Raw genomic sequence first — 25,747 nt, 5'->3', positions numbered from 1 at the left:
AAATAATATAATTCCATCGAAAATGCTATTTGATCTTGATTAAAACTCTAAAGAAACCTAATTGAATTAGGAATGAAAAGAACCTTCTAGAATGTTCTAGAAGACTAAAACCATTCCTAATTGCATTAGGAATGATAAATTATATTAGGCCCTCCCCTAGATCATTGGGCCGTACATAAAGCTCAAACCGGACCCAGTTTAGTAAATTGGCCATAACTTCCTCAATATTCATCGGAATTGGGCTTATAATATATCGTTGGAAAGGCCTTTGCAAGCCATATCCAACTACATCACTATTGGACCCACATCATGGACCAACCAACCTGGATTAACTGTTTTCTTAAAATAAAGTTTTCAAAAACAGGGAGAAGAGAAAAGAAATAAAACTCTCCGCAACGCTAGACCTTTCCACACTTTCGTTTCATTCGATATGATTCGACGTGAAAGACACTCATCACTGGGTTTGGTTTTGGGGAGACACAAATGGGTGTCTACACCTATGAATGAAGGGTGAAATTAAGGGCATGGTCAACCCCAAAGAGTAGGGGTGACCATGTCCTCCATTGAAAGCTCCCTCAATTGAGCTTGATTTTTGAAAATGATGAAAGAAGTGATGTCGGCGACGTTGGGGAGGAGATAGCAAATGATAGTGATTGTGACAGTAATTGTGATAATGATTGTGGTGGTGAAGAAGTGAGGTCGAAAAATTTAATGTTGAAGCTCCATTATATTGTTGAGTTAGAGGAGTGCAGGGAGAGAAGGATGAGAAAGCAGTGGGAAACAGGAAGGAAATGCTAAACCTAGCGGTATCCATTAAAATTACAAAATTATCTCAAATAATTCATAGAAATGTCAATTTTACCCTTTTGAAGTTATGATTTACATACTTTGTCAAGCATAAAGATTAATGTATTTCCTCTTTTCCTACTTTAGTTTAGTCTATTTTAATTCAGTTCAATTTAATTTACTACAATTTGGATGAGGTCCAAGGGAAACTAATTTTTTTTTGACAAATTACAATAGAAATTTATCTATACTATATACTAAAGTAATCACCAGAGTTATCCCTTAAGTACACATGTCACATTGACAACAAAAATTTTCCCGCCCGAATATTTTTTTAGCTTTTTTTTTTAAATTTCTTTTTTTCCCTTAAAAAATAACATGATAAAAAAAATTTAATGAAAAAAAACTTACAATAATTTATAAAATATTTTAAATAATGTATCTAACATGAGAATTTTAAGGATAGACATGATATGAATTCAAATTCAAAAATAAAAAATGTTACATATAAGCCATTTCATTTAAACTAACTCCATTTTAATTGAATTTTATTAATTAATTAATTTATTTTTATTTTCAAGTCTTATTATTATAAATCCGTGCATTTGCACGGGGATAAAACTAGTTATGAATAAATTACTACCGCTTATTACCTATTATATGCAATAACTAGATTAGACCCGATGCAAGGATTACAAAAATTATTGAAATGAAATAGCTTATTCCTATTATTTATTTTCTCGTATATACTAATAAGTTAAATCATAAAAGATATGCAGCTATCATTATAAATTACATGAGTAACATAATATAAAATTGAAAGCTAATTTTTAGATATCAATTTATTTATTCCAACCAAAAATTTATTTATTTATTTATTGACACAGTCAAAAGATTGAAATAAAAATGATTAAAAATAAAAAAAATCAATTTCTAAAAAAATAAAAATAAAATATATGATAAATAAGTGCATTTGACAGGAAATTTTTTCATGAAGTTACACACATACATTTGAGAGAGAGTGTACAAATGTTTTTTTTTTCCATAAAATGTCATACTATTATTTATCTTTATGACATGCATTTTATTTATTTTTCTCTCACCCACAAACAATTTTTGGCTAAAGAGAGAAATTGGTTGGGGTAAATTCTGTTGGATGCTTTGGGAGGCGAGAATATACTGAGACAGTGTTGGATTTTAAAAAGCAAAAACTCCATTGTTCATAATAAGTCGGTCGTTTGGTGGTTGTGAGTGGGATCTTCTTCCTTGGTGAGATCTGAAATTGGGTTTTCATGGCTTCAACCGAGGGTTTGGTTCCAATTACCAGGGCTTATTTATCTTCTTATTACGACAAGTACCCTTTCGTCCCTCTCTCCGACGATGTTGCTACCCTCACTTCGGATATTCGCTCTTTGATCACCGATTTGCAGACACATACCCCGCTTACTCAAGGTTTTCTATTTTCCTTTTTTTTTTTTTTTTTTTTTTTTTTTTTTTTTCTCTTGAAACTTTCGGAATTAGAGTTTGTCTGCAATTACATTTTATTTTATACTTTTGCAGATGAAAGTGTTTTGGTGGATGAAGTTGATGCCCAGCCGCCTCATAAAATTGATGAGAATATGTGGAAGAATCGAGAACACTTAGAAGAGATCATCTTTTTGCTCGATAGGCCTCATTGGCCAAACACGGTATTCACTACTAACTCCCTTATTCATTTCCTGGCTTTTGATCCCAACTCTGAGTTTTAGATTGGGGCTTTGCGTCTATTTACTTGGGGCTTTAATAAAACGCGATCCCCTAAAGGCTTAGAGATTATATTTTTAGTAAGTACGGAGTAATTTTTTATGTACATGATAAATCAATCATGCTCCCTTTGTTTATAATCTTGCAACTATTCACAATTTGATGAAATCTTTTTTGAAATATTCCCAATGTGTTAGAAAAATATAGTCATCTGTGTTGCTATCTTGCATTCGGATTCTGAGTCATTTTACAATGAAAACTGAAATGAGTGATTAAAGGAAAAGTAAATACCATGTAATTTTATCTGTTGTTAAGTAGAAAATATGGAAGAAAATATTAGATGGTAAGTCTCTACCAAAAGATTACAAAGCAAAATAAAAATTTGGAAGGAAGTTGAAAGAGTACGTACTACGTAGGCTATAAAGTACAGTTGCAAAGATTTGAAACTTAGTCTACGATACAGATGCTATTTATAATTTCTGCTGTTAGTATCATTGAACCATCTTTTGTGTAGTGATACCTGGGCCTAGGTGTGAACTGACTTTTCCTGTGCATACAGCTTCAACAACAATCCAAATTGGGAGATGTGGAACTTGCTCCCATTTTTGAGGAGATGAAAGTTAAATTTGAAAACACATTGAAGTTATTGGAATATTTTCAATCAAAAAATGCTGATAATGTATTTAATACAGGTTAGCTCTGCTCTTCTTCACTTTTAATAGTAAATGCGTATTGAGACACCAAGTTTAACTTTGTAACATTTCTCAAGATTTCTGTATGGATTGTATCATAGAATCATAGTCTGAAGTAGGTTCCTGGGATCTTTTTGTTGCAATATTGGAAAATTCTCATTTCTGGAGTTCAATGCTTACGATTTAATCATTCTGTAGGATAGCTAAAAATGTTCCTAGGATTTAGGGTCATGAATCTAGTGATTCCTTCGTTAACAAATATTATACTACAATACTACAATGGTCGTACAATGTATATGAATCATGTACTCATATCTGGATCATTACATTGTATGGATTTATAGTACAAAATGTGATTTTAATAGCTTGTCCGTTTCTTTGTTGTTACATCACTTTCGATAAGTAGAAGTTCCAATTTAGTTCCATCACTTTCTCTTTTAGTTGATAAATTCTATCTACCTCTCTCTCTATCACGCAGGCCCTCTTTATTTTCTCTTTTTCTAAAAATTGCCTAGGAGTCTGCAATTGTAAAAGTGATGCAATTAAAACAAACGGATGAAGTACAATGTATAATTTTTATGGGAAGTGGATAAGGGCGGAGCTGTTTGGTTGACAGTTATACTTCCCACACATAGAGGAAGTCTCTTACTGTTGTTCCCTTAGGCAAATGAAATTTCTTGTGATAGTTTTTGATGGTGGGGCTGGGGAAACTTTTGAATTAAGAGGTACCATTACAAGAAATTGAATTTTGAGGCTGGGGACGGATTTTGAAAGAATTTGAAAGAGAGGGCATTTTGATGGTGGGGCTGGGGAAGGGGACAGATTTCGGTGGGGAAGGAGGGCTTTTTGAGATGGGGAAAAAAAGGAGGGGTGGTTTGCGGGGTGCACATGGTTTACTTTATTACCCCAAAAGTTGTTCCCACTTGCACAATATGATGATAATTTAGTGGATTTGTCTACCAAAAGTTTTCCAAATATAGTATAGGACAAGAAATATGACATTTCTAGATTAGGAATGTTAGTCAAGTAAATAGAGATGGAGGAAGTGTTACATAGCCGTGCACTGCGTACAATTTATTTCGTAGTCTTTGTCTTGCACTTTTGCAATAGGAGGATATCATTGATTTTTTTTTTTCTTCTGTGGTTATGTTTCAGTCATGAGCTATATGCCTCAAGACTTCAGGGGTACCTTGATTCGACAACAAAGGGAACGCTCAGAGAGGACTAAGCAAGCTGAAATTGATGCTTTGGTCAAGTCCGGAGTCAGTATACGTGATCGATATGCTTTGCTGTGGAAGCAACAGATGGAAAGGTGGCTTGTCTAAATTTTGTTTGTCGGCCAATTCTTTTTTTTATTTTTTATTTTTTATTTATTTTTTATTTTTTTTTTTGCTTCATATTATTGTTGTATTTTCAGGAGGCGGCAATTGGCTCAGCTTGGATCTGCAACAGGTGTATATAAAACACTTGTGAAGTACCTAGTAGGAGTACCACAGGTTTGTATTATTTTAGTTTAGTTTTGTTTGGGTGTTGTTCCTTCACTGATTTTTAGTGGTTGGGATGGGGTAAATAAGAGCCCTTTTGTTTTGCAAGGTAGGATATACAATTACCTTTTTGTTTGTTGATAATATGCTAGAGATTCATGTTAGCAGAACAAAGAACAGCTACCACTTTTATGATTTAGTTAGTGTCTTATTCAATTAATGGCGACTATGTATAAGTGTCACGGTCCGGGAGTTTGGACCCCGAAACGTGCGGCGCGCTCTAGCCTTTTGGCGGCAAGAACGCTAGCCTTGAGCGGAAGAGGGGCTTGTGAGCACAAAGCAACACAAGCGGGCAATAGAATCTCAGGAGCACTCACGTCTATCTGGGCGACGGAGTGCGGGTGGTTGGGGCTTGTGACGGCCGATACTTCAAAGCGGGCACAAGCGGGTCCGAACCACGAGTCCTTAGCGCATCAAGTTGGGTTGGAGGGGAGCTAATATGCAAGTAAGACACAATATCTATAAAGGTCTAACAACAAACAAGCATAAAAGCAAGGCAACACTTGGTAGAAGGCTTTAAGATTTCATTAATCATTCGCCCTCTAAAGAGCTTTAAATGACATACAAGGAGAATCCCTAGTGAACACTGATCTGACAGTAACACAATAATGGGACCTCAAGCTAAGAAAACAGAACCTAAACTCTAGGAAAGCACTTAAATGGAATCTAATACATCAAAAGGAGTTGGATTCTAACATCCTCCCCCACTTAAGCTGTCGACGACCTCGTCGACTTACAAAAGTTACAATCAAAATTAGAAAGCCCTAAACTATCTCAAGTTTCGGATGCGCCGTTGGTGCGGCTATCTTCTGGAATCTTATCTGACTCTTGAGCTGGATCTTCTTTGTTGACGAGGAGCTTGTCTCTGGAGTCGCTCGGCTCAAACATCTTGTTGAGAGCTTCATCTCTAAATTTCCTCCTGGGAGTGGAATCTGTTGAATTAAGGGGGACAGCTGCTTCCACCATCATCTGTTGGGGAGCTGCTTCCTTGAGACTGTGGTGGAGAGCTTCAAGTTGTGGCTGGTGCCTCTTGGGTGACCATTTTCTTTGTAATCCCTTGCATGCGCCCTGCGTTGTTTGCTCAACCACTGTTTTTCCTCCCTCTTGGGAGGTTCTTCTTTGGTGTCTCTGGGCTCGTCGCTCTTTGCTTCGAACCTTGTGACTGATTCTGGTTTTGGCGGGTGTGTATCTGGGATGTTGCCAACTCCATGGGTTTCATCTCCCGCTTCTCTGGGTTTCTGGTGCGAGCTTGTTTCTTCGATGTTGCCTTCTTCTCAGGCTCCATCACTCGCATTGCCGAAAGATATCGGACTTCTGGTTCTTCTTGAGGTGCTATCATTCTCATAGCACTCAGGCGTCGTATGGAACCCATCCTATATGTGGGCTCCTCATCGCTGCTAGTCTCTTTTGTGGCCTCCTGATCGGACATGGATGACAATCTCTTTTGGATCTTGTCAAGTTCTTCTTTATGCTCGCAATCCCACCATTTGTGTGGACCTCGACAAAGTATGCAGTTTATTGTCCTTGTGTTTTCCGAGGATGCGCCGGCCCTCGAGTTTCCTGAGTTGTGGGAGGGGGTAGATGTTTGTCTTTGGGCATCACCTCCTCCACTTCTTCTATGATATGTATTAATGGTGTTGGACGATACTCGTGAGCCGTTCTCTGTACCCTTTGGAGAGCTTGGAGACGGACTGTTAGAGTGTGTTGACGTCCCACTTGAATCCTTCTCGGATTGACGACCCTTCCCGACTGAGTATTAATATTCTGCCTCAAAATCTCTCAGCAGCACACATAGCAGCAGCGAGGGTATTAATATTCTGCCTCAAAATCTCTCACTGCGCCCATTCCTGTAACCCGTTGACAAAGTTGAACACACGATCTTTCTCATTCATGTCTGTGATGTCCAACATTATCGCCGAGTATTCCTTAACATAGTTGCGAAGAGAACCCTTCTGGCGGCACTCTTGCAACTTCATCCGTGCAACAAACGCTGTGTTGACGGGGTAGAATTGTTCTTTGAGTTCCTCTTTGAACTCCGCCCATGTATCAATCTTGATCCTTCCTGCTTCGATGTCTGCGTGCTTGGTGCGCCACCACAGCTTAGCATCTTCGGACAAGTACATGATGGCAGTATCCACCTTCTGATCGTCACTTAGTTGACATATTCGGAAGTACTGCTCCATGTCGAAGAGGAAGTTATCAACTTCTTTCGCATCTCTAGCGCCATTGTAGTCGCGAGGTTTGGGTGGCTTTATCTTCGCCGCACCAACACCCAGTGCGTCTCTGCCCACAACGCGCGTTAAGGTAGCACATTTCTCAAGTGCTTCGTCGGCTTTTCCTTGAACAAATTGCAATTGTTCGCGGAGGGCATCTCTGTCAGCCATCAATTTCACAATTTGCTCGGCTTGCTCGTGTACAATGACTTGGAGCTAACAATTGAAAAAATAATGGAGCATATGGGAGAAAAGAGGTGGGGGGGGGGACGTTTAATATCCTCTACTAGTTTAAAAAAAAAAAACTTACTCAAGTTTGATGTTGGATACGTGCTGGATATAGACGAGTGTTTGAAAAAGTGCGCAAGGCGATAGGGGGTAAGCGCTTTTTTGGCCCAGGCAAGGCGTTTTCAATAAGGTGCGCCAAAAGCGCCCGAGGCGCACCTGAAGCAAATTTCTGCCATTTTTTTAACTGTTTATATAGTGCGCCTCACTTCAAAGAGGCGCACTTAGGCGCCGCATAACCCTTATCGCTTCAGCGCGCCTTGGGCTTTTTTATACATTGATACAAACATGAGATATGGGTCCGACCCTGAAATGAATAGAGGATGCAGAGAAGATGCAGTTAACAAACTGTAGATAAGAAGTTACAAGTTAATTTTGGAAGATTGCATCAGTTTGAATGGATCTAGGATAATCAAGAACTTTTAATTTTAAAATTTATTGGAAGAGTAAAAAATATCCCGGCTTTATAGTCTGTCGGAGAGAGGAGACCCTCGCAATGACTTTGTTGTCTTTATATGGTAGAGAAGCTGAAGAGGTATGAGAAAGGACTTTGGAAGTCATCTAAAACTTGAAACCTGTATCTGATGAGCATGACAGATAGAGAGAACTCCATTACTATCATATAATACTTGAAAGTTTATAGTTTTTTTTCTTGCTTTTTTTTCTTTTTCCCTCCTCCTTTTCTAGTCATTGACATCATGCTGGCTTGCTCAAATAAATTTTGCATGGTTACTATCAATCGGCTTGTGTTGGGAAATGAACATTTTAATTGCTGGAAAACTGTTAAATTTTGTATGTCTGTGGATTTTCAATTTCTTTGCTAAAGAAACAGTATGCTTCCACCATAAACTCCTTTTTACCCTCTCCGCTTGCCCTAATAAGGGACCCACTGGCCCCAAAAAGGGACAGATGAAAGCAAGCAGGATTATTTTTGAATTCAGAGATAGATAGAGAGAACCCTTCTGTTTTGCTATCAGCACAAGTTTAGAGGGATGTAAAAAGAAAAAGATGGGTTTGACTGATTAAAAGTTAACATTAAAGAACATAGTAGCCTAGGAGGGTTTGGTTGATTGAAAGTTTTTAATTTTAAAGATAGTGGGGTTTGGTTGATTAAAGTTTTATATATGTGCGTGTATATGTGTGTGTGTGTGTGTGTGTGTGTGTGTGTGTGTGTATATATTTAGGGTCATATGAGAAGGACCTTAAAATGAGAAGATGGAATGAACGCGGTGGCTCAACAAGAATATTAGAGGAGAAAGGTTGTAATTTTGATAGATAAAGCGTCGAGCTTGCGAAATGTAACTATGGCTTCAGGCCATGACTCTCCAATTACTCAATACAATTTTCTGGCTACTGCCTTCTTCTTATTCTCTCTCTATTTATACTGCTAGATTCTATTACATAGCTGGCCACATGCCTTTAGGGCTACAAGTGCTACAACTACTACTACTTGTCTTTTAGTGCCATACATAAGGGAATAAAACAAATTAAGCAATTAATCCAAGGAAGCCCTGCTACTTGCTGCTTGTGTTGTTGTTTGAGTAGTGGGTGAATTGCTCTGCTGCTGTAACTGTCCTCGTGGCTTCCTGCCGTACACGGGCTCGTTGCAGAAGAATGAGAAGGAATCTCATACGTTCAAATAAAAAGATCTAATGGCTCTCATTACATCCTTCATTAATGGCAAAGATGTAAATATCCCTTTTTCCTATTTTTTTTTTTTTTTTTTTTCTATTTTCCCCATTCCTCTCCTTCTCCCTCTTCCTTGTTCATATCTCTTCCCCATTTTTTTTTTTCACTTTGAGTTTAGAAGATGTTCTAAAATGATTATTAAGAGGAATCAAGTAAAAGTTAACGTTATTTGGAGAATGTTCAGCTAGCAATTAATCCTTATTATTAGGTTTACAAGTTGTTCATGACCACTATCACTTTCTCTTCTCTAAAATTATAAGTACAATTAAAACTATGAATAAGCATTGATAATGGAGAGGGAGAGTTCAATACAACGAAGAGGAAAAACAATGAAAAAAGGAAAGTGAATTATGAATGTGCTTAAGTTTTGAGTCAAACATGCATAATTTTTGAGTCAAATGTGCATATTTTTTGGGAGAGAGAAAAAGAGATAAAAGAATGTGTATGAATCTAAGAAGAGAGATGTTGGGGAGGAGAAAAAAGAGTTATAAGTATCATATAAAAACTGGAAAATGAAATGTGCATAATTTTCGAACTGATTGTGCAGGTATTTTAGACTAAATGTGCACAATTTTACAAAGATAAAATTTAACCATTGGATTAAATACATGATCAAAATTCCTTCTCATTCTTCTCATTTTAAGATCCTTCTTATTGGATCTCAATATATATACTACCTCCGTTAAATGTTATGTGCAACTTTTGGGTATTATTTTTGAGATATAAAATATTCCAAAGTTGCACATAACAATTAACGGAGGTACTATATATAAAGGTGAAATGTGACTTATATTTAGTGTCATAGGTTGTTAGTTAAATGGGATTTTTATTTAGCGACGCTAGGAGTATTTATCTTGAAATAGAGGGAGTTTGAAATAATGGCACTTCAAAAAGAAAAAAAAAAGAGAGAACTATTTGTGCGAAAAAAAAGCTATTTCTTTTCTCTCTTTGAGTGTGCTATATTCTACTTCCATATGTATTAATTAGATTGTATTAGATGTCGGTGTAGAAGTAAAGCATTTCTTCTCTTTAACACTTCTTGTACTAGATCTTCTATTACTCTCCCGAATATTTGTAAAAGATCGACGACGACAATCCTTGTAAATGAGGCAGTGATACGAAAGAATGTATAATATCTATTGCAACATACAAAACATGCTACTCAGTCCTCCCATAATTTTCCACTGACTTTGTACCAGTTCAATGGGGACATCTAATTAGTGTATTTACAGGGTTCCAAAGTTGTACATGTGGAGTTCTGATATGTTAACTCGAAATCATTTCTCTTTTAATTTACTCACAGAGGGGTTTTTTTCCCCTGGGCTGTCTAAGGTGGTTAGAAGTTCCCAGCAATCACAACATGTGTTGCTTGAATCGTTACTTAAATGGATATAAAATTTTGGCCACAATTTAATTTTTTTTTTTTTTTTTAAGCATCAACGGAATGAGTTTAGCTGGTGATAATTGCATCAATATGGTTTGTAGAACTGATATTGATGATGTTGCTGTTATAGAAATGCATGCAGCCATGAAGTATTAGGTGGTCCGCAGTCTTTGTTGCTCTTGCTGATATAGTTCCTGATCATGATTAAAAACAATTGAGTGTTTAGGGAATGATCTCATTTATGTGATGTCTTTGAATGTAGGTTTTGCTGGATTTTATTCGGCAGATTAATGATGATGATGGGTATGTACTTTTATTTTTGATGTACTCAAATGTGATTTAGACTGAATAATGTTTCACGTTTAGAATTGTCCTGAAATGCTAGTTTTGGAAAAAGATACCCTCTATTAAATTCCCCTTTTTACTGAGAATGTATAGTGCCCACTTCTTTAGACTCCACCCTAATTCCAGTGTTTGACTAGGAATTTGGATATGTTTGAATTCCCTTTCTCGTTCACATCTTTATCTTTTCATGGTAAAAAAAAAAAAAAAAAATCCTACAAAGGAGAGTATAATTAATTAGTTGGGGCTGCGATTGGTCCACCAAGTGTGTGTGTGCGCATGCGTGTATACTCACACACACACGCGCGCGCACACACACACATATAGTGTTGAGATCTGATGTGCATTTAGTTTAAACTGATCGTGCACATACGTAGTATTTTCTACTAAATGTGCACATTTTCTTTTTGACCTGATATTTTTTTTGATGTTTCTGGAAAAACGAAGATTTATGCACAAAAAAAATATGCACATTAAATTTCGGTCAGATTATTTTTGCACATTTGATTTTTTTTGCACATTATGAGGTTACTTGTATCGTGGGGTTACTTGTAGGTGTTACTTGTATTCCGAGTAACTCCAGACCAAAACTCCATACCAAACCAGTAACACCCTACAAGTAACCCCTTACCAAAACCAGTAACACCCATACAAGTAACCCCAAAATTCAAGTAACACCTACAAGTAACCTTTGACAAAACCAGTAACACCGTATAAGTAACCCCTGACCAAAACTAGTAACTCTTGTACAAGTAACCCCACAATACAAATACAAATAATTCCTGCAAAAACAGTAACAACCCTACAAGTAACCCCTGCCGCACCATGTGGCCAGCCGCGTACAAATATATATATATATATATTGTTTCGTAATTTAGGTAGCCTGTATTCAATTTTAGGTTTCCCAAAGTGTTGTGTTACTAATATTTCTGTTTTTGATTTTTATCATTTTCTCAATTTTTGATTTACTACATTTTCACAATATTTCATGCCATAATCTACTTTTTTTTACCTTTGCAATATAATATTTCTCTACATCCAAAGCTTGATTAAATGCCATTATTTAGTTTTCTACCCTTTATAATATACACCCTATGTTACATTCACACAGGTATGGGTATCCGATATTGGTACGAATCCAAGTGTCGATACGACATTTTTAAAAATTTAGGACACGAGGACATTGTCTTAACTTTGGACTCGGGTACGAATACGATAATAAATTTTTTTAAGGAAAAAAAAGATACTTTCTTCGTCCCTTAATTAGATGCTTACTTTCGGGAATTAAGGAACTTGGAGTATAATTAAAACCTATGATTGGGAAGTACAAAGGGAATAAAAAGACTTTTATTGTTATCATTGAATAAAACTAAATAGAATGAAATTAAATGCTTGCACATGTCAACAATCCTTTAAGGAAAAAAAAAGGCCAATGACATTTGTTTATGAAAAATAAAAGAACCAATCAAATTCATTTAATATGCTGCACATGGTTTGCAATTGTTCAAATGGGGAATTAAGAGAGAATAAATGTATCTGTGCAACCATTAAATGCCAAAAGCAAAATTAAATAAAGTATTGCCACATCAATTTCGGGAATAAATTTGGGGAATAAGGATAACTTGGTAAAAAATCACTTACTAAAAAAGGAAATAAGCATCTAATTTTGAAACCCTTTAAAATTAAACATATTTATTAAAATTGATTACATAAACTGATAAACACCGTATATTTTAACTAACTATAAAATATTGGGGAGGCTTGTTTGGGAAACCAAACTAAAATAATAATTACGAAGTGAAACAAAAAATTTTTAACCACAAAGCCTTTTTATCAGCTCTATACAAAAAAGTTTTTCTTCCTCGGGGAGCCTTTAAGTTTTTTTTTTAATAAATGCAAAGGACCAAAAATTATCATTGTACCTCTTGGGAAACCACAAAGCTTATTTAAATAAAGGTAAAAAAATAAAAAAAAATCCTTCATCTCAGTGTTTGAAAAAGCGCGCCTAAGGCCCATGAGACGCAAGGCGAAATGGGGTAAGCGCTTAACTTGGTCTGGGCGAGGCGCGTTTGGTTAGGTGCACCAAAAGCGCACCCGAAGCAATTTTTTGCCAAATTTTTTAAGTGCTTGTACGCACTGAGGCGGGTGCGCCAAGGCGCTGCATAACCCTTCTCGCCTCAGCGCGCCTTTGAGCTTTTTTATACATTGCATCATCTTCCTTTAATGCTACGACCCGTGCTTTCATCTTCTCTCTATAGCTTCCCTTCTACAACCTTGCCGTACCCAACGGCCTAGTGGCATGTCTGGAACGGATTTCATACCCGGATTTGTGTCGGGTGAGTAACACAATCAATAAACTATACTAAAGGCGAAACCAGGAATGACACATGTCATTTCTTAGTTAAAAAAATTTCCGCCTTTTTTTCTTTCCTTTTTAGTCTTTTGCCATATTTTAATGACATCCATTTTATAACCTAAGATAATAGTTATTTCCATTTTGACAATATATTTAATTCAATTATACTCAATTAAATTTTTTTACATATATTCTGTATACTAGGAAACTTTAAGTTACAAAAATACTAGCATAGATTGTATTGGAATATATTATTTTACAATATTATTATAATATTATCAATATCAATTTTTTTTTCCTTCAACTTTTATCATATGATAATAAAATTTATTTTAATTAAAAATGAAAAATCATTTTGGTAGCATACTTTGTATTAATCTTAAAATTATACATAACGTTTATAAGAAAAAAATAATTTTGTAATAGTATACTTTATACATAACACATATTGAAAAATTAAACCTAATTATTCTAAATATTTTAAAACCTCGGCCTACTACTCACTAAAACATATTTAAAAAGTTGATTATAGAATATTAATTATCCTAAAGTAAAATGAACTCAACTTAATTTTCATATTATGTCGATTAATGTATGTCAACAATTTAAGGACAAATGTATATGAGTTCGTATATGGGTACTAATCTAAGTTTATTTTTTAATTTTCTTATATAAAATTTTATAGCTTCTAATTTTCTATTACTATATTTATTTATTTATACAATTCAATTTAATAACCTTTACGTATTTAGTATTGGTATAAACTAATTAAAATTCAACTTATTTGTTTACAAATAATTATTATTTTTGGATAAATTATTGTTGAATTAAACCATTATTTATTATTTATTTGCAGTAAAATTTAATTATGACCGTGCATGGCACGGGACTTAACCTAGTATACACCTATTTATAAAATATTACACATTTCCTTTACTACCCTTAATTCCCATGTAAAATGAGAAACAAGTACTATACTATGGGACAAAGGGAGTATATACCAACTGTCACGGTCCAAGTGTTTCACGCTCTTGTCTATTTAGGGTCAAAAGTACTTGTGAGCACGTAGTTGTACACGCCAGATCTTTGATCAATGCTTTGTACGATGGCCAAGCAGGTCTAGTTAGACACAAGCGGGACCAGTGATGACTTTTATCTGATTTAATGTGTTAGGGCTTTGAAATTATCTGATTTTGGGAGCTTTAAAATGTGGTGGCTATAGCTATAACCTGACCTTATTAATAAGAGACCTATTAGAAACCCATTATTCCATTGGATATACTGAAATCTAATGGCTACCATTCACGTGTAAATAATGGCAATTCTGTAATGATCTTTATCATCTTCTTTTTAATAATACAGCTGCATCTCCTCCCCCCCCCCCCCCCCCCCCCGCCCCGCCCCCCTTCTCTTTCTCTCTAATTTTTCCTCTCTATAGTGTTTATAAATGGATAGTTTGCAAATTCTAAAACTTATATATATTAAATGCAGATTCATATATTTGATTCGTCCATTGAAATCAAGCAACTAAATCTCAAGCTTTTCTCTGCAGCCTCCTCTTCTAATTTCCAAGACGTAAATTTAGGTTCTACATTGAACCTTTTTCTGTCTTGGGAGAAGAAGGCGTAAAATAACTGTGATTTATAAATAGAGATGGAGATATATCTCTCTTTTAGTTTCTAAGCTGCAAAAAGAATAAGGTTATTAGGTTTTAAAAAGTGATGTAATCTATATGAACATTAACTAGTCATGAAGCTTTTTCAATCAATAGTATGTATAAATAGGTAGCCATTAAGATTATCATAAAATAATGCAATATATTGCGTGATGAACCTTAGTCATCCATAACAACTACTACCTCCTTTTTCAAGTTGTCACACACTTCCCTTATACCATGTTTTGTGATTTATACATAGTGAAAAATATAGTCATGTTAGATCTTATTAAATTCGTTACGATATAGATTTTCAAAATATCAACTGTTTATAATTTTTGCTTATCGGTAAATAAAAATATTAATAGTTGAATTTGTGCATTAGCAAATGTGACTTAAGAAACATGTAAACTTAAAAATAAAAATAAAAATAAAAAACAACGGAGGAAGTATTAGATAAACAATAATTTAAAGGCAAAATTGGCTACAACACCCTGACGTATGGCTTAGGTGCACTGAGCACCATGAACTATGTGTAGTTGCCAAAATACCACCAACTATGTGGTAGGTGTGACGCGTGCCTTAAATGAAAATGTTCTGCCACTTATTTCATTAGAGAATGTAAATCCATGCGTGTTAATTGGATGGAATACTACATAAATGTTATAGAGCGTGAAGATTCACCTCATCCCGGTGAAATAAGTTGCCGAAATGTTCATTTATGGCATGCGTTGTACCTAATACCATAGTTGGTGGTGTTTTGGCTACTACGCAAAGTTCAGGGTGCTCAGTGCACTTAAGCCATAATTCAGTGTTGCGGCCAATTTTACCTAATTTATAATGGAAATACAGGCAATTTATGGGAAGTACATAAACATGTAGTTGAAGCTGTTAGATTCCATGGGAAATAGATGAAGTCAGCCAAACATAAGAAAAGAAATCAATCAATGGGTAGTGCTTCCTTAGCGTCATCCAAACATATCGAGGGCATCTCCTAGGTAGTGTACAGCGAAAAAAAACTTCCAATGAGATGAAATTTTATGGAAATTTAATCCTCACGTGAATTGAGATTGCATGTCCACCTACAAGTCATTTGCTCCACCAGATCACCTTTCATTCCCTTGTGAATTAGGTGACTATTGGTGATAAATTAAAATGGAACTTCCAAGAAATAATTATTTCCAACATACCAACAACACTAGTTATATTAATCAAAAGTATGCTAATTCTTCAATGCTAAAACAATTAAGTCATTGCAATGAAAGAGAGCCTTTAAGAGACTTATTTACAGTAGGGTGAAAATGTAAATAGCTACACGACGTGTCAGAGTGATGAAGAGAATGTGTGCCAATGGTTTGATGATGGGTAATGCTATCTTCAAAGTTCAAACCCAATTCATTGGCTATGGTGATGATTGGCCAAAAATTCCAATGCTAAGAGCTCTTTTTAGATTGTGCCAAAACTTGGTTCAACCTAGTCCATTGGTATATAGCTAAATTCTGTTACCCCTTTTTACTCATTTACATCAGCTACTGAATCCTGCTGAACTTGACTTAAAAGTAATAGCTTGCTTGATGTTGCTCAGTTCGTCTCTTTCATTTAACTTCTTGTCTGGTTAAGAGAAATAAGAACACGATGTTCCTGTTCATGTTTTACTTAAATTAGCTTAAATGCTTTTTATTAACAGGCCCATGGAAGAGCAGAGACATCGGTATGGACCACCACTGTACAGCCTTACAAAGATGGTGCTCTCTATACGGCTGTTAATTTTACTGATGTGGACGCGTTTTGATGCCAGAAAGATGTGAGATATTCTTTGATATTTTCTCTTATTTTCCTGGATTCTGATGTGTTTACTGTTTAGCCTTTAGATTGTAGTGCAGCTAAATTTTGCTGTTTTCAGATTTTTTTTTGTTACTTTTCCTAGATGTACTCTTTGTCATCCCTGTGAGCTTCTAACACTTTTCTTGTTGTTTTACTTGATAAACAGAACAGAAAATGAATTAGCTATTTTAGAGCAAGCTGTCAACGTTTATACTACTGAATTTGAGAGGTTTATCAAGTTTATGGGGTAAACCTTCTTACTATTCTTTTGAAAGTACAATTGCTCTCCAAAGCACATTCCATTATCTTCATACTTTATTGACGCATCGTTTTGGGGGCATACCTTATTTTGTTAGTGAGGTCTTTGCAAATTCCCCCTTCTTTATATCAGCTGATGAAGTAGGCTCCATAGATTCAAGGTGAGCTCTTATTTAGTTTTCTTATTGTCAGGGTCAGGCAAGGCTAATATGCTACCCTCATTATTGGTTGTCAATTGAATTTCTTGTTGTTAATCTATAAACAAGTTTTTAATTTGTAATTGGAATCTGCAGAAATGATGATTATAAAGAGATGAGCATTCCTGCTGGGAAAACCCATGAGGTTTGTTGCAATAGCCCTTTTCAAACTTAAATGTAAAGGTGGTATTTTGTATGTCTATGGATTTCTTTTGTTTGTTGATATTTGGTAAGTGGATTGACTTCTTAGGGCTAAGTTTGATGACAGAAGATCAAAATGAAGATAACCATGCAAAAGCCTAATTAGCATAAGACCAGGAATACTATTGGAGACCCCATTTTGTAAATTATTATGACCACAACATTGATTAAATAGCTCATCTAAGGTTTGAGCTAATGATATCATTCATGTCATTGACCTTTTTGCTAAGAGGGTTGGTGAAAGGGGCATATGGCATATCTTTAACTTGGATTTGAGAAGACTGATTGTAGAGTACAAAGCCAGAAAGGTTTAGGTAGAATTGGTGTCCCCTCTTGTTTTGCATCTTGATTTTAGACAACACTTGTTTTAGAATCTGGTCTTTTAGTCTCTTCTTAGAGTCTGTCTTGAAATGTTTGATTTCTTTGATTTGAAAATGGCAACACCAATAAAGTAATATGGCAAATATGCCATTTTTCTAGGGTTGGTGGGGTGGGCAGGAATTTAAATACTACGTATTAAAACTGGACAAGCTGCCACATTGCACACATAAACTTATGTCATCTTATTGCCAACCTTGAAAAACAAGTTCCAACCTGTTGCTTTGTTCTAGGAGCTTGTAATTTTAATTCTCTGACCTAAATTTTATTTTAAAAATCTTTTTATTTATATTTTCATTTATTGGTATTGCTTGATCTCACTATTAATTATTTTTTTTTAAAATAAAAATTTTCTAGGTGGTGTTGTCAGTGGATTCAATCAACTCATATATTGCTTGGGACTTCTCTTTGGAGCAAAGTAAAATGAAATTGGTACTCTCTTGCTTTTTTTTTTTTTTTTTTTTTTTTTTTTTTTTTTTTTGTCATTGAATGCAACTGCAATTATAGAAGATGTGCTTTTCTATTTTAGTGTATGAAATAAGCCAGTGTAATTGCCAAATGGCTGTTGCCTGTTTTTTTAAACTCAAAACAGGTCCAAATGTATAGTGTTTCACTAGAGAACTTGGAAAGATTACTGTGATTGAGCACCACCATGTGGATCTAATTTTTAGCCGTGAATTTGACGAAATTAGTTAGCTGCTCTATCAAGCAAATGGGGATAGTTTTAAGCTGAATCAAGCAGTTGGGGTTAGTTTTAAGCTGATATTTTTTGCTTAGATAGTGGTTCAAGTTGGTTGGTATTTTCTTCCAGAAAATTTTGAGGGCATTTCTTGTGAACTCAATTGACATCAAAGTTGAATTATATGTGCTGTCTGTGTTGTTTGAAAGCATGATGCTGCCGACCTCTTATCATTTATGCCTAATTATTGCCTCTTTGGTGCATTGTCTTAGAGATGGCTTCAATGGATATATTGATACAGTTGATGGACCATGGGAACATTGATGTTCATTTATCTCTCCATCTCCATAACTAGCGCCATACAACCTAGACTGTGTAAGAATTTTCTGTAAACTTTGGAAAGCTATAAGAACCTAATAATTCAGTGTACTATATTCTTTCTTTCTGGTGAAAGAAGGGGTGGAAAGTAGTTTTTGGGTAAGATGGTTGAGTTTACTCATTCAATTCTTTTTTACACAATGATATTGATAGGTTATCATATGCCCGGCAAAAATAAATTCCTAGTAAAACCTCCTACCAATGTAGTAGGGTAAGTATGGTAGAACACATAGAGAGATGGTTATTTAGTCTTGCTTTAGAATTATGTCACATAATTAGTATGGATAGTCTATACTAACAAAAATAGATAAAATATAATAAAGAACCCTAGGGTTGTGGTTCACCATGTTTATACTTCATAATCAATCAATATACTTTTACAATTTATGTAATGAACTAACTTAGGGGAGGGTATTATGGGTAGTTTTATGCAATGCACCCACCACCAGCTACCTTAGTGTACGGCAGGGGACAGATTCAGAAACAACAGAGGCAATAGAATAGCAGAAACGGTCCACTGTTTAGCAGGCTGTGTTAGTTAGAGTTTTACTATGGGTAATTTAGCTACGGGACAAGCTGTAGTATAATAGCAATTAAGGCCTTTGGCCATTTGTGTAGTACTTGTAATAGTTTAAATAGAGGAGGGCAGTAGCTAGAGAAATTAGGCAGAAAGTATTATTTTTAGAGAGTCCTTGGAGAGTGATGGCCTAAAGCCATTGTCGATTGTACGAAAGCTTCAAGCTTTATCTATCCAAATCAACCTTCCGTCCATTTAATTTAATCACTTCACGCTAGTCCGTTGCAGTTGGTATCAGAGCCGACATGCCTCCAATGGCGCCGACAGTGACCGTGGAACGAGTTGCAGCTCTCGAGGAGCGTTTAGAGGAAATCAGCGACAAGGTAGGGGATGGAGAGAACTCCATTCAGCACATCTTGATGACGACGATTCGCGAAGGAATGGAAGCCATTCAAAACACTTTGACGGAGAGATTCAACAAGAATTAAGAATAGGCAGCCCGCAAAAATAGAGAAGCCATTGAAGAGTCCAACCGCAAGAACACGACTGCCATTGACGAAGCAACCCAGAAAATTGAAGGTCGCGTGAATCAGTTCAGAGATGACCAGAACCAACAAAATGCTTTAATGAAGAACCAGCAAGACCAGTTTTTTGAGGAAATCAGGGGAATGGTTGCAGCCTTGAAAAATCACGGAAAAACACCCAGAACGACAGAGGAGGCTGAGCAGTTACTGGAGCAGGGGGTTTTAGTGACCCGTCGCAGGGTGCAGGTGGTTGCAACGAGCTGCCGCTAAGAGCTGGTGGTGGGGGTTTCAACAGGCTCCGTTTTGGAACTTGGGACCCCGGAGAGAGAGAGAGGGATTTCGGAATCACCCCCTTGATCACTCCGACGGTCGTGGTGGCAGGAAATACCGCAAGCTGACATGCTGACCTTTGACGGCGCCGAACCCGACGGTTAGATTCTTCGGGGAGAGCAATACTTCGAGTTTTATAGGCTAACGGAGGTGGAGAGGCTCCAAGCGGCGGTGGTGGCCATGGACGGCGACGCGCTGCGTTGGTACCAATGGGAAGGCCGGCGCCGACCACTAATCGGGTGGGAGGATCTCAAAACTCGGGTCTTAACTCAATTTCGGCCGGTGAATGAAGGGAGCCTCCATGAGCAGTGGCTTGCCGTGGAGAAAACCACCACCGTGATGGAGTACCGGCGCTTGTTCATAGAGAGGGCTTCACCTCTACTTGACATCCCGGAGAGTATCATGAAGAGCCACTTCGTGAACGGACTTAAGGAGGAGATACAGGCGGAGTTACGGATGTTAAACCCGTGGACCCTTGAGGAGGCCATGGATCTTGCGATTCGGGTAGAAGAGAGAAATCGGGTCAGCCACATGAAGAACCCTAGTGGAGCCTTTCCCAAGTCTGGACCCTATTCTGATTTTAATAGAAGCCCAGCTTCTATCCCTCTTATTCCTATAGGATCTTGGGCCGGCCCAATCTTACACAACACACAACCAGCCTTTTAACTCCACAAACCCCAACCCACAAAATGCTTAAACCTCGCACATCCCTTCAACTCAAACACCTTTCACTACCAGCACAACCGGTCCTACACCACCACGAACCCCACCCAAACTCCACAAACCTCTGTAGCTTCGATAAACCACCCGACCCACTCCTACCAAAATCGAACCAACCCAAGCTCAACCAGATTTAGTGGGGAGGTGCGGCGCCTAACTTAGAAGGAACTTCAAGACAAAAGGGCGAGAGGCCTCTGTTTCAAGTGCGACGGCCGATGGACGGGTCCCACTCACGTCTGCACAGCCAAGAGTCTAAGCGTTCTAATCGTGGAGGAAGATGAAACGGACGACGCAAGCGAGCTGATGGCACTAGAGGGGACGGCAGCAGGGGAGTTGCTGGCTGCGATGTCGATGAATTCTTGACTCCCACCTTGTGGACAAGGTGGCTCTTTTGGGGGGCGGTATTGCAATGCACCCACCACCAGCTACCTTAGTGTACGGCAGGGGACAGATTCAGATTCAGAAACAACAGAGGCAATAGAATAGCAGCAACGGTCCACTGTTTAGCAGGCTGTGTTAGTTAGAATTTTACTATGGGTAATTTAGCTACGGGACAAGCTGTAGTAAAATAGCAATTAAGGCCTTTGGCAATTTGTGTAGTACTTGTAATAGTTTAAATAGAGGAGGGCAGCAGCTAGAGAAATTAGACAGAAAGTATTATTTTTAGAGAGTCCTTGTAGAGTGATGGCCTAAAGCCATTGTCGATTGTACAAAAGCTTCAAGCTTTATCTATCCAAATCAACCTTCCGTCCATTTAATTTAATCACTTCACGCTAGTCCGTTGCATTTTAGTATATTAGTAGTCATCAAATGTAATATGGGTATTTTAGTAATTTTAGTTTGCTAGGTTAATTGCCCTTAGTATAAATAGGTAGAGAGGAGTAGAAGAAAGTAGGCAGAATTTTGGAGTGATTCCCCAGGAGAGTTGTGACCTCAAGTCACTATTGGAGCTTTGTAGGCTAAACCTACTACTATTGTTTGTAAGAAACCATTAATTTGTTTACTTAAATTTCTGAGTTTTCTCCTTAGTTGTACTGTTATTATATCGAGTTATATCAGTCCATTACAATTTAATTATTCAATGTCTAGAGCACTAGTTAATCCTATGATATGGTATTAACTCTTTCAAATTAACATATAAAGTATGGTCGCAACCATAATTGACTTCATTAATTGTAAATAAGCCTCTAAATGTACGATTTTTTTATTTAAACTCTTATAAAAATTAATCAAACTATCAATTGAAAATTAAAAGATCAATTGAGATTCATAATATAAAGGAAAAATTGCCACCATTAATCTCAACCTTGCCTCATCTGCCAAGATTAATTCCAAATTTAGTTTATTCCCTATCACAATACTTGGCTAACGCCCAATGGTTGGCCGTTAATGTTTTCACTCTAGCGGCTGTCACTAGCAACGAAAGGCAACTAGTCCTTGTTTCCTTTATAACTCTCGCTTTATCCCTGTGATAAGGGCATGTGACCTATTGTTGAAAAGCTCTTCAAGTGTAGTTTCCAATCAACTTGAATCATCCAAATCGACATGAACACTTTGATTCACTAACTTGATCCATTGACTTTCCTTTCAAATATCATCCAAGTTAACTTTGAATACTTTGAAAGCATCCAAATGATTGTGAAGTCAACTGTAGTATTAAGATTCTATAATAACACTGACAAAGTGTAATAGAGCACAATGTGACAATATATGCAAACGTGACCACAAAAAGTGGCTAAAAGAGCCAAAAAGTAACTATAAAAGTAACTAAACGTGTCTAAGAATCCTTTATAAATATGATTCATCAAATACCTCTAAAACTATTCACTTTAGAAGGGTGTTTGTATGCCGATGAACTAAAAATATCTTCTTTGAAGAAGCTAATGCTAAAGATGAAGCTTTTAACTTCTGTAGCATCCCTTTTATTACTGTAATATCGAAGTCTTGGCAGCTTAATTTTTGCTTCAGCAATTTTTCGATGCACCATGGTCTCGGCCTATTGCATACAGAAGTGCCGTGGATTAATCACCTGCATTGTCAACTTGTCTGCAAAGTGTAAAAAGCTTGGTGAATTTCGGTTGTAGTTCATGTCTCTTGACTAATCTTAATCTCTTCAAGTTGGGTTCACCTGTGTACACCAATGCTTTATGCTTGCCTGTGGATGCTCGATTCTTCAAATAAGCCGACATATCGTTTTTGCTCGCCGGGTGGGTGGTAAAAAAAGTAGTTAACACTATGGTCCGATCAAAAGGTTGAATCCTCGTGATGGTCTTTGTTTGTCACTAGACTCACTACTCTGAGAAAGAAGATTTAGAGTAGTATATTTATTTTTTAGGGTTTTTCTATACAGTGCCCATGAGATATTGACTTTTCCAAGCTGTGCCCACCCATTTTCAAAATTCTACGATGTACCCCTAAGGTACTTTTAGTGTCTACGATGTAACCCTACCCTTATCCCTCCGTTAACTTAAGTTAACTTTCCGTTAACTTTAAAATAAATAATTAAAAAAAAAAAACAAAAAAAAAAACCAACCACCTCTCTCTCCTCCCTCACAAGTCACAACTACCCACCAACCACCACTACACCTCCAGCTGCACCACAGTGGCTTGCCCCTATCTCCTCGACCGCCTACTGCCCGCTAGAATACCAGCCACCCCAATCCCCTCCTGCACCGGAAAACCCACATTCCTACTCCCAACTGCTCCCTGCACTCCACACCACCAAAACAGACCAACCGCACGAACCAGCAAACGCCACCGACCAGCTTCTCCTCTCACCTCAGCCCCTAAAATCACAAAACACCAGCAACCCCTACATTAGCGCAACCACATGCGCACCACCGCAACAATTAAACGACACCAGACCCTAATTTTTCCCCCTATTTAATTTTAATTGTTAAATCATCAATTTTGGTTCAATTAGATTGAGATTAAATACATAAATTTGTTTTAATTAATTTTTCCAATGAAAATCTGCACGAATATGGTTTAATTGGTCGAGATTGTTCGAATTACGCCCAAAAATTTCGAAAAATGGTCGAAAATCTGGCAGTAAAAGGATAAGTGAGAGAGAAGGAGGGAGGAGGATGATGCGGTGGTGGTTCGAGGAGAGAGGGGCGAGCCACTGTGGTGCGGCGGTGCAGGTGGATCGAAAGTGTGGCAGTGCGGCTGGAGGTGCGGTGGTGGGTACTTGTGATGGAGGAGAGAGAGGTGTTTGGGTGTTTTTGGGAATTTTTGTTTTTTTTTAATTAATTTATTTTGAAGTTAACTTATGTTAACGGAGGGATTAGGGTAGGGTTACAGCGTAAACACTAAAGGCTCTTCAGGGGTACAGCGTAGAATTTTGAAAATGGGTGGGCACAGCTTGGAAAAGTCAATACTTCAGGGGCACTGTATAGAAAAACCCTATTTTTTAAAACTGCATTTGGAGCACAATATTTTTTTTAATTACTAGAAAACTTAATACTTTGTCATATCCAAGGTCCAAATGCAAGTACGTAACTTATATGGCTCTAAGGCCTATGGTACCAACAAAACACACACACAGTATATGTGATGAGGATGGTTTCTTACACTGGGGTGATATAGTGGCATGATTTTATTTGGCTTCTTATAGCTGTATGAGGCTTCTGTTCTTACACTTATGTTGTGTATATATATTATTATGTCTCGAAGCTATACTTATCCTTATGAGTAATATTTTTAGCTTCATCTTGCTGTATGCAGGATATTGGGTTCAGCGTGGAATATACAAACTCTTCTGGTGAAAAAAGTGTGAGTGATAAGTTTAGAAATCTCTCTCTCCCCCCCCCCCCCCCCTCTCTCTCTCTGTCTCTCTCTCTCTCTGGTCTTCTGGAAACTCTCATATCTATGGTGCATCTAGATATAGTTTAATAGTTATATAGAGCTTCGACATGACAACATTCATGAATCTGTGACTGAAGCATTATCTGACTTACATGCTACAGCTTATCTTGCCTTATCGCCGTTGTGAATCTGATCAGGTGAGTAGTTCTGTACTTCTGTTGCTTTTTGTTCTGCTGATGTTCTTGATGGGGATATGTAATTATATGAATTGACAAATTTCAGGGAAATTTTTGCACGTGTATGGCCGGAACTTACAAACTAGTATGGGACAATTCATATTCAACCTTTTTTAAAAAGGTAGGAATGCTTAAATTGAAATTGGTTTCTGTGAACTAGATAGATGTGTTTGGTGATCTATGCATTTATCTTTCATTGCATATACCTTTTACATTTATGGAAAGGTAAAATGATATAGTAGACTTGCGGTGGGCTAAACTAGTCATTGCATTCAAAGAGGGTGGAAAGCCTTGGTTTATGATCTGAAAAGTTGAAATTAATATCGGAGAAGATGTAGGTTCTTAGAATAGCCTTGAGATGAGGTTTTTAGCACATGTAATAGAATTTTTACGTTTTGGACCCCCTATGCCTTGTTTTTGGTGGGGCTTATGTATGTGATTTCCTTAATGCTATCCAAGATTCTAGTTGGTTTAAGGAAGCGTAGTATTGCATTTCATTCGCAACTTGAGCTTTACCTGCTAAGCGTTAGATAGCACACGTTGGTCTTGTTCTGGCATTTGGGCTTGGTTGTTTTCTATCTCAATATTGATTACATCGTCATTTTTTTTCTTTTATCATTGGAATAGGCTCTGTTTTACAAGGTAGATTGTATACCCCCTGTTATAGAACCAGCACAAGAGTGATTCAGAGAATGGATGGAAGATTTCCTGGGCATTGAAATGGATCAAGAATCTTGACCTTGTAATCTTCCTAGTATTCCATTATTTTGTATTTTTCATGTACTTTGCACCAGCTTGTTATGCTGTGTTGTATATTATTCTGATATCTGATTTCCATCCCATGGTTGGGCTGATATGCATATGGGAGATCAACTACTTGTATTTGGTGTTAATGTGCAGAAAATTGCTTTTCTGAATTTTAGGGGATAGTAAACAGAATCTGTCAATAAACCTTCAAATTTGGAAATCTCATATTTTGGAAGTAGGGACTAAATTCCCCAGCAGGGTTT

At 36.9% G+C, this 25,747-nt stretch overlaps 1 protein-coding gene across 3 annotated transcripts; it reads left to right on the top strand.

Annotated features, from left to right (window-relative positions):
* Window positions 1–1,876: 1,876 nt before the first annotated feature.
* Window positions 1,877–25,747, top strand: LOC110690760. Of its 3 annotated transcripts, none has more exons than XM_021867654.1 (15): window positions 1,878–2,238; window positions 2,347–2,474; window positions 3,089–3,221; window positions 4,377–4,533; window positions 4,639–4,717; window positions 10,599–10,639; window positions 16,376–16,492; window positions 16,679–16,759; window positions 16,869–16,931; window positions 17,064–17,112; window positions 17,904–17,978; window positions 24,401–24,468; window positions 24,663–24,698; window positions 24,784–24,858; window positions 25,365–25,747. In XM_021867654.1, the coding sequence occupies exons 1-14, from the start codon at window positions 2,079–2,081 to the stop codon at window positions 24,821–24,823; spliced, it is 1,227 nt and encodes a 408-aa protein (XP_021723346.1). In that variant the 5' UTR covers window positions 1,878–2,078; the 3' UTR covers window positions 24,824–24,858; window positions 25,365–25,747. The 3 variants fall into 3 exon arrangements, 2 of the variants coding, with proteins under 2 accessions (XP_021723346.1, XP_021723345.1); XM_021867653.1 differs by having other exon boundaries at window positions 1,880–2,238; window positions 24,421–24,468; XR_002505157.1 differs by lacking the exons at window positions 24,784–24,858; window positions 25,365–25,747 and adding an exon at window positions 18,498–18,600 and having other exon boundaries at window positions 1,877–2,238; window positions 24,421–24,468.

Source organism: Chenopodium quinoa, unplaced genomic scaffold (assembly GCF_001683475.1).
Source record: "Chenopodium quinoa cultivar QQ74 unplaced genomic scaffold, ASM168347v1, whole genome shotgun sequence".
NCBI lineage: Eukaryota > Viridiplantae > Streptophyta > Magnoliopsida > Caryophyllales > Amaranthaceae > Chenopodium > Chenopodium quinoa.
This window is presented reverse-complemented; position numbering and strand designations above follow the sequence as displayed.